The sequence below is a fragment of the Papaver somniferum genome, chromosome 5, assembly GCF_003573695.1.
Source record: "Papaver somniferum cultivar HN1 chromosome 5, ASM357369v1, whole genome shotgun sequence".
Lineage (NCBI taxonomy): Eukaryota > Viridiplantae > Streptophyta > Magnoliopsida > Ranunculales > Papaveraceae > Papaver > Papaver somniferum.
The window spans coordinates 171,940,285-171,950,241 of NC_039362.1; the positions used below are offsets into that span (position 1 = coordinate 171,940,285).

General features: G+C 40.4%; 1 protein-coding gene across 1 annotated transcript; it reads left to right on the plus strand.

Moving 5' to 3' along the window:
• The first annotated feature begins 7,166 nt into the window (after positions 1–7,166).
• On the plus strand, positions 7,167–8,844 carry LOC113280060. The gene is made up of 3 exons (XM_026528703.1): positions 7,167–7,406; positions 7,566–8,502; positions 8,642–8,844. The coding sequence occupies exons 1-3, from the start codon at positions 7,167–7,169 to the stop codon at positions 8,842–8,844; spliced, it is 1,380 nt and encodes a 459-aa protein (XP_026384488.1).
• Positions 8,845–9,957: the final 1,113 nt, after the last annotated feature.

A 9,957-nucleotide genomic window follows, 5' to 3' on the forward strand; every position in this document is an offset into this window, starting at 1 on the left:
AGAATTAGTTAAATTCTCATTTTTAAGTTTTGTATTCTCGCCTGTAAGATTCACATTCACATCCGAAAGAATAGATTTCTCATGTTTCAGTTTGGCATTCTCATCTTGCAATTTGCGAAGTTTTCTTTCATTGTCTAAAGAAATCGCATAAGATATGCGGGCACTCTGTGGAAATAAAAGCATCATAAGCAAAAGAAGAAATAATAAGGAAAAGATAAAAGGAAAATGTTGCAGAATATTACCAAGCCATTCATTACAAATTGAAAATCTGAGTTTATCGGAGAGACAGCTCCACGAAGAGATCGATCCCCCAAATCAGAAGCAGTACAGATCCTTGAGACCATCTTGAAGGAACGATCCGTTTCATCATCCCCAAGAGTAGCAAGGGTATCTCCAGAAAAAAGATCATACAACTTCTTATGATACGAATCAATCGATACCTCTTCCTCAGAAACAAAAGTATCTCTATCTGAAGATTCTGAACTTGAAGAAGAATCATACCTCGCACGCTTCCTAGAGACATCATCTTTTAACGAGGTTTTCTTGGATACAGATTTTGACGCGGGTTTCTTAGGAGTGCTCTTGTTTTTGCCTAAAGTTTTGTCGTTCAAAGGATTCACCTACGCTAATAATCAAGATAAGAAACAGAGGCAAAAATATTGTTAAAAATAGAAGGTGTGTTTCTTACTTCCTTATTCTGCAAAGATGATACTTTGGGCGAAGTACTGACCTTTTTGGCATCCTGCTAAAGAGAAGAAATAAGATATAAGAAGGAAAGTTACGAGAATTTACAAAATGGATTAAGAGGATCACATACCGCTACTTTCTTTTCCTCATTTTCGAGTAAGTTAAATTCCCAAGGTTGGTAAAAAGGGAAATCTTCGGGCAGAGGATTTTCAGAACCATCCGCAGCTTTACCAGATACAAAGGACCCTTCCAAGATGACAGGGCAACTAAGCCAACTAGAATCATTGCATCTGCGAGAAGCACGATTAGAGTTTGAATTCCAATCAACGCCTCGCATAATTTTTTCATCTTCAGCGATACCATCTACTCTCCTTATGCGAACAACCCATTTAGTCATGTTACTTTTCATAATAGCGATGTAATACTCAGCAGGATCTATAATTTTATCACGATGATCCTCTTTTCGCACTTTATCAGGATAAGAATTTCCAAGACCAGCTGCGCGACGAGCATACTCTAAGGGTATCCTGATAGCATCACCACTCAACTGAAATATTCCTCGTGCAAATCTTTCATCAGCAAGAATTCTATAAAAAAACAGAGGAATCTCATGGTTATATAAAGGAATTGGCAGAAATTGAAGTTGACCTAACTAAACGATGATTTTTCGGTTATTCCATTGCTCAGATTTGATTAGATCAAGATTAAGTTTGGATGCGAAATTATATGAAGGAGGAAGAAAGAGTTCATAACCCCTCTGATTGAAGTCAGTTTTCACTCTGTTAAATTCGACCTCCATCTTTTTACCAGCAGGAGCCATTAAAGAATGGGAATGAAGAGTATAAATTTGCAGAGAAGGTGAAGAAGAATGAAGGAAATAAAAGGAGTAAGATAGAAGAGAATATATAGGAAAGAGCGACCCATTTTTCAAGATTTATTCTCATTAATGCGAAGAAATGAACGGATAAAAACATACGGTTAAAAAGGACGTGTCAAAAGATGAGTGGTTAAAAGGACACGCGTATATAAGGAGAGCTTGAAATATGGAAAATTGTCGGCAAAGTAAAATGAAAAAAGACAAGCATATGCGATTTGCAAGAGGAGAATTTCTCATATCGCTCACTCTGAAGAATAAGCAATATGAGAAGAGGCAAATGTAGGAGTTAAATATCGCACACGATAATAATTGTGCGAAGTAAATAATACAACCTGAGCGAAGAGCATCGCACACAACAAAGTTGAGATGACGCACCAGATGATATCAACAAAGTCACGAATAAAGTGTGAAGAATTATGCGAGGAAGTATGCTATGCGAAGATGAGCGATTGTATATGAGCGAATATGTCGCATAGTGATCCCGAAAATAATGGGATTCTTAGCTTTCATCCACTGTGTAAAATCCTATATAAAGGAGAGAATCATTGTTTCTGGGAGGATTCTAAGGTAAGTCTTGATCAAGAAATAGGGAGAGAGAGAGAAAGTGAATCTAGGTTTCAAGTAAAATTGTTGTAATACTTGAATTTGTCTAGTGAACATTTTCAATCTTTAATTAATAAAACAAGAGTTCATGATGATCACCTAGAAATTAGATCAGTTTTAGTGAAGTGCAGTTGTAAGATTTCTTACGACTACAATATAAACTCCAATTCAGGAGAAAAGACTCTAATCCAAGAGTTAAAGGAAAATAACAATCAATCTCTCGAGAAAGGAAACATGATTTTTAACCAATTACTAGTTTTCATAAACGTGAGCCATAGCTGTTTTACAAAGATGATGAAATATGTTATTTATAGCCTCAAACATAAAACCTATAAATCTAGAACATTCCTAACTATCCTAACAGAATATGTTACTCTTATTAAAGCAATATTAATCAGATAAATCCTCTTAAATAAAATACTTATACTAAGATATATCCAAGATATCAGCAAATCTTGAAAGCAGTTATGCAACTCCAAATACATCCCGTATCATGTTCCCCTACTGCGAAGAAACTCGTCTCGAGTTTACAACGAATGAGGAAAGTCAAATACCAAGCACTTGACTGTCCATGCATTGGTGCTTCAGTGGCGTAGCTTGCTGTCGAGTTATGCATGGGCATAACAAAACGACTGAAAATAAACAGATGATGAGCGTCACTCCATTTTTGTGTATGGCGACTAAACTGTTGCTTTTGTTGAAACCCAAAAAAGGAGATTTGAGATCCCAATGCAAGCAGGTGAATACAACCACGAGGGCATCCATAAAATATAAGTCGCACTTCACAACATTTGGCAAAATAGCCTTCATATTGACAGGGAACAAATAGAGCAACATCCCTTTGTAGCACCGTATTAACATCAGGGTCCTTCTGTTCATCTAAATGGTGCGACAAGCACCCTTTGTCTACTGTCTCAAACTCACTAGTTCCCATGTTTGTTGCGTCTTCCTTTCGCTTAGGACGTGGTATTAGGATTACTTTCGTCTTCTCCCACGTAAATTCATAAAATTTGTCCAAACATTTATGTTTAGCACCAACGTCGATCACCCATGGCCTTCCCAATACAATATCGCATAAATCCACCTCAACCACCTCACAAATAATTGAGTCAGAATATGACTTACTGATTGACAATGGAAATCTGCAAACATCGACACAAGTGATCGATCCCCTTTTAACACATTCAATTTGATCCGGATGTGCATACCAATCCATTTCCAAACCCATGGCCTCTACCATTTTTCTTGACACCAAATTATTAATGCAGCCGCCATCAATCATAAAACATCATACACTCCCATTAATAAATCCAGGGAACAATTTGTTTTTCTGAACGGTGGAGTATTCCATCATTTTACAAACAGTACACATTAATAGGAGTCTGTAGTCATAAGTGCATATTAACTTGTTGAAAACGTGTTTGATGGGTGTGCAATTGAGCAAGATAGATAGTGGGCTTGATGATTATAACGAGTAAAATATAGAAAGCCAACATATTCTAAGGAATCTTCTGATCATATCCTAAGGCATCCAATGAGCATGTTCTAAGTTGCTAGAAAACGAAATATAAGGGTAACAATCCTTACTAAGATAAAACAGTAGTAAATACACTTGGAATGCTACTCTAACAGACCCCCACATCCATCAAATGGTTAACTAGAGATGTAATACCTGGTCAGAAATTCTTTGAACGTCATGTTGGTCGAGGCTGAAACCATTCAAGAGAGCCTTTGGAAACTCTGACGCCCGATGCAGGTGTTGGCGGTGGTGGCTTAAGGATTGCAAATTCTACTATTGCTTGTTGATCACCAGCTAGAATCATGGCCAGTGGTCTTGTTCACCTCATAATTCGTAACATGGCCATTTTTTACATTCATTTCCAGACAAGCATTTTGAGCCTATTAGATGTTTGATACTGATGAGCCCAACTAGAAAATTATATTCATCTAGCAGTTGAAGTCGAAGAAAACAAGCATCCAAGTCCAACTTCCTTGAAAAAATAATCAATCAAATTAAAAATTCACCACCTTATGTTTGTTAATCTTAATCTACGATTATTATTGTTTTTTACTGGGTACCAAAAAGAGATGGGATAGCCATGAGTTGTTGTCGTTTTACTGTCTGATCAGCGTTTTAATTAATCCTCGCAGAATGTGAGTGACAAGAACAAGGCTGGTTGGTGGTCACCTCCCTCCACCAGTGTAGTACTTGTCAGTCAGTCACTCTGTTCATCATCAGTTGAACCTAGCTAACAATACTATTAGGTACTAGTGTATATTCATGCGAGGGACAGACTTCTTTGTTATTTGGATTCTTTATTTCAATGCACCCCCAATGTTCGATAGACTTATAAACACCATACTCAGACCCCAATGAGCACCAAGTTCTCGTCATTTTACCTTTAAACTATCCAAATTAAAGTGTCGATGAACTCTGGTGTTGTATATCAATGCATCTACAATTTTCGAACAGGTAAGTATTATAGGAGTTCGTCAGAAGAGATGCATCTGCAACTTATTAGTAGTTTGTATTTTGTATACACATAATTCATCACTCGCCACGTGTTCGGAGAATTATACGTGGAGAGCACACCGTTTGGAACATCAAAGACACGATGTCACGTATCAATACCCAAGTAGCAGTCGTCATCAGCATATGTTCATCATCGAACTGATCCGACGTCTAGGAATCATGGAGCACTAGAGGAACGAGCCACCGCGTAGAACTGAAGAACATCCAAGGATTCACTTTATTCCATCTCGAGAAGGATCTAAGATCAACGGCTAGGGATATTCTAACTGACACGGATGTGATGGAAGCCACACACAGCTATCTGGCGCGTGCAGACAACCGAACCACCCGCATTAAACACTCTAGACATAGGGTACGTGTCAATCAACCTGTGGAGCAGAATGAGGCGACTCGTCGTCACCAAGTATAACCGTTGGAGGCATCGGGTGAAGACAAAGACACCAGCGGGATCAACACAAAGAACAAGAAGATAAGGTGACAGTCGACTTTAGCAGTGGACCCCACTGGTAACCCCTATAAATACCTCTCCACTAACAAAGAGGGGGCCGACCAGTTTTTAGCAATTAGAGAAGAGTATAGGAAACAGAAATAGGAAGAGTAAGTATGAATCATATTTCCCCTTTAAGCATCGTTACTCACTTAAAGTCATTCGACTATCTTTGTAACTCCTCAATACATAGTGAAACACCAACCCCGTGGACGTAGGCCTTAGTGCCCAACCACGTAAATAACTGTCTTATTTACGTTTCATCACTTTACTATTTGTTATTATTATTATGCTTTATGATACATGCATCGTAATTAGGTAGAATGGCTGAATCAGTCCCTCCTGGCTAGACAATGACGAGTCTGAAGACTCTGAGTCGATGAGTCATCGTGGTTTGTACCATATCACGTATGTTTTATTCCCTATAACGCTTTTATTTACAAATGCGAATATTTTTTGTGAACACCTGGATGGCATCGTAATTTATGTGTTCACAATTTGGCACTAGAAACAGGGACTATGTCCCGGTAAAAGATTTATCTTATCCTGTGATTTTATTTGTTTTTTTAGCTTCCCATGCTATCCCTTGGATGATAGCGCTCAGATTTAAGTTGATCTTCAAAACCAACCTTCCAAAACTTTTTTTTTTTTATATATGGTTCAAAGATTGTCATCTGTGTATGCTTTCAAGACACAAAACCCACAGGTCTCCGCGTCTTCTAGAATTTTCTATGTTTTTATAAGATGAATCATGCAGATATGTGTTTTCCTTTAGGAGGTTTCACATCTTCCTTGTTTGAAACTTAAAGACTTCGTTCTTCTCAGAAAATTTATACTATAATGATTTTTAAAACCGATCACTCTCCGTGATCAGCTCTATGTTTTCAAGGAATTTCTCGGATCCGTGAGCAGATCTAATTTTTCAAAGAATTTCTCAGATCCGTGAGCAGATCTATGTTTTCAACGAATTTCTCGGATCCGTGAGCAGATCTATGTTTTCAAGCAATTTCTCGGATCCATGAGTAGATCTATATTTTCAAAGTATTGGATCTCTCCAGATCTTCATCTTAACTCTCGAATTTTCAGAAATTTTCGATCAAGTTACGCTTTTGGTCTACACGCTTTATTAGTTTTACTAACAGGATCCCCATGGATATTGGATTCTCGATGATGTTTTACCTGTGCAGGGAAGGAAAGCAAAGACGGAAAACACGAAGGATGCAGCAAAGGCTAAAGCATCATCCAAAGAAACATCCAGGACAACACCAGTCATGAAACGCAACAAGAAAAAAGGTGAAAAGACGAAAACGACAAACCAAAAGCCATACACGGCCGAAATCACCTCCCCGTCAAATACCAATGATGTAGCAGCGGCGTCTCTCAGAGCAGCAGCAGCAAAAGCCGATGCAGCAAGAGCAGAGGCAGCAAAAGCCGATGCAACAAAAGACGATGCAGAAAGAGAAGTGCCATCAAGAGCAGATGCAGCTAAAGCCGAGGCAGTGAAATCCGCGGCAGTTGCCTGCGCCCTTGAGCAACAGGAAGGAGTTTCGGAATCATCAATACCACAGCCAGCCTTCGGGATGCCGCCAACGAATAAGCAGAATCAAACTCTGTCAACAACACATCCATTGCTGACAAGAAACCGTCCCTTACCTGCACACGCGGAGTTACAGATAGTGAGCATCGAACCCCATATCCCCCTAATCCAAACGGTTGATAAAGATCATACCATGGCCCTTGGGGGGCAGGGACGACTAAGAACCCCAAACCAAGGATCAAATCATTCCCCCTTGCTAATGGCAGAGCTTGAGGAGATAAAAAAGAATCAAAAGGTGTATGTAGAAGCAGTGGCATTGCTGGCCCGAGAAAACCAATAACTCAGAGATAAGATCGCTCAAACCTTGGGAGAAACTCACCAACACAACTAAGCCTTGCACGAAGCCAACTCTAAAGCACCTGAGCCAAATCATGACCAAAGAATGGTCGTAACAAATGCAGCAAATCCCGAACCATTGAATCGAATAATCGCCAGAGGAAACAGATCCGACGATCCAGATTACGTCCCAGAAGACTCAGACTATTTCGACAACGAAGATCAAAGGCCAAAGCAAAACCCAACCAACGATGATCACCATCGTGCAATGGAGGATCTTCGTGCCGAAATGATGTCGGAGATCAAGAAACTAAAAGCCAGGCAAGGAGGGGGAAGCCTAGAAGAGGTAATGAGGGAAGAAAACACCACACCACTGACCCCACGCTTGGACAAAGCACTTACCCCTCAGAAATGTCTCGTTCCATCATTCGAATGTTATGACGGTTCCAGCGATCCTGCAGCACACCTTTGTTATTATAGTTGTATCTTAGCCCGATGGGAATAGGACGATGCAGTCCTCTGCAGGTATTTTCCTTCAAGTCTAAAGAGATCAGCACTATCTTGGTTCGACAACCTACCGCCCAAATCCATCAACTCATATGGCCAGCTCACTGAGAAGTTCTTTGAAACCTACATGTACAACAAGGTTGTCAACGTAGTAATGAATAAGCTCTTCTCGCTGGCAACCGCTTACAAAGAGACAATCAGGGAGTATACCGACAGATGGCACAGGATTTTTCAAGCCATAGGAAATGTAGATCTAGTGGTCAGCATCAACTGTTACAAGTGGGGACTGGATAGAATGATCCCGTTATTTGTGGAGATCCATGGAAGTGTCCGTAAGAAAAAAGGAGACCTTCGAGTAATCATTGAAAAGCACGCCAGTCTAGAAGAGATCCAGCGGGAAAACCCTAGGGCCCAAGCTCAAAGATCTCATCGAACTAACTACGTAGAACAAACCAACAGATCAAAGAGGGGCGGTTCAGCTGAACGTCCTAATGATGATAAAAGAGGAAGAAGGGATGATCGACGACGTGACGATCGGAAATTCGAAGATCAACTCTTCACGAAGTTGAACACAAACTACGCCCGCATCCTCAGGGAGATCAAAGGCAGGGAAAACCTTGAGTGGCCATGGTCCAAAGGGAAGCATCCCCCCAAATCCGAAAAATCAAGAGATTACTACGAATATCACTGTTTCAACGGCCACCGAACCGAGAAGTGCAAGAATCTCAAGATAATGATCCAAAAGTTAATTGACGCAGGTGACCTAAAGCAGTACATACAGAAGGAAGAAAACGAAGATAGGACCAAGCGCAGTAAGAAAGTTCAAATTCCAGAGGGAAACATAACAGTTAACACCATCTCATGTTCCGAAGCTACAGGAACCTCGCTAACGTCACAAATATGGAAAATGTTAAGGAAACAATTCGAAGACTACTGTGAATTATACAAAATCGATGGGTAGAAGTGGACGAACACGAGCAATGGATGAACGCGCCTATGACCTTCGATGCAGCAGACATTGAGGAAGATATGAAAGATCACAACGACCCTTGGTCCTTACCTTACCATTGGCAGGGTGCAATATCAAGAAGATCCTCATTGATGGAGGGAGTTCAGTTAATGTTCTATTCTACTACACATTCAAACGAATGGAGCTTAACGATGAACAACTGATGTCTTTGTATTATACCATCTACGGATTCAATGGGGCACCTACAAAGCCATTAGGAGATATTGTTTTAAAAGTGGATGCAGGACCAATAAAAGTGGATACTTGATTCATTGTAGTAGACGCTCCTTCCCCCAATAACGCCATCACTGGCCGAAGATGGGTTCACAAGCTCAAAGGAGTGGCATCAACTTATCATCAATACCTTAGATTCCCATCACCTGAAGGGGTAATGGAAATAAAGGGAGATCAAGTTATCGCTTGGGAATGCCAATCTATGCAAAACCAGTTAAACAACGAGCAAGACGAGCAGCGGACATATCGAAGAGCCCGAAACAAAGAGGCTGCGAAAGAGAAGGCAATTGATCTTTATCTCGAAGAAGTTTTGAGAAGGAGCCTGATGAAGGAGAGCATCGTTCTAAATACTGATGCAAGTACTTCGACATTTAAGGAAGCTGAAGAGCCTACCAAATAGCAATTAAGGAATGTCCCTCTCCTAGGGGAACCAAAGCCTATGTTCACACCCATAGAACCTGTGAAGGAGATCAACATAAAGACCGAAGATAATCCAAATATAATGAAGATAGGGACTCTAATGAATGAAGAAAGAGAGACTGCTCTAACCAAACCACTCATGAAATACGCGAATGTCTTCGCGTGGAATTTAGGGGATATGCCAGGGATTGATCCGAAGATAATTCAGCACGAACTTCGTATAAATCCAGGCACGCCCCCCTTCAGGAAAAAAGTACGAAAGGTAGCACCAGAGTACCACCAAGCAATTGAGAAGGAGCTCCGAAAATTGTTAGAGGCATGATTCATTAAGGAGGTCAAATACCCTACATGGATATCAAACATGGTCATCGTACCAAAAAAGACCGGAGGAGTAAGAATCTGCATCGATTTCACCAACCTCAATAAGGCGTGTCCGAAGGACAGTTACCCGCTCCCAAGCATCGATCAACTGTTGGAAGTCGTCGAAGGATACGAAGAACTGTCATTCATGGATGGATATTCTGGCTACAACCAAGTATTCCTAGTAGAATAAGATCAACAACACACAACATTCTACACCCCGCACGGCCTCTATTGTTACACAAGGATGCCATAAGGACTCATAAATGCAGGGGAAACATACCAGAGGATGGTTGATGCTATCTTCAAGCCTTGGATTGGGAACACTCTAGAAGTCTATGTTGACAACATGCTTGTCAAAAGTAAT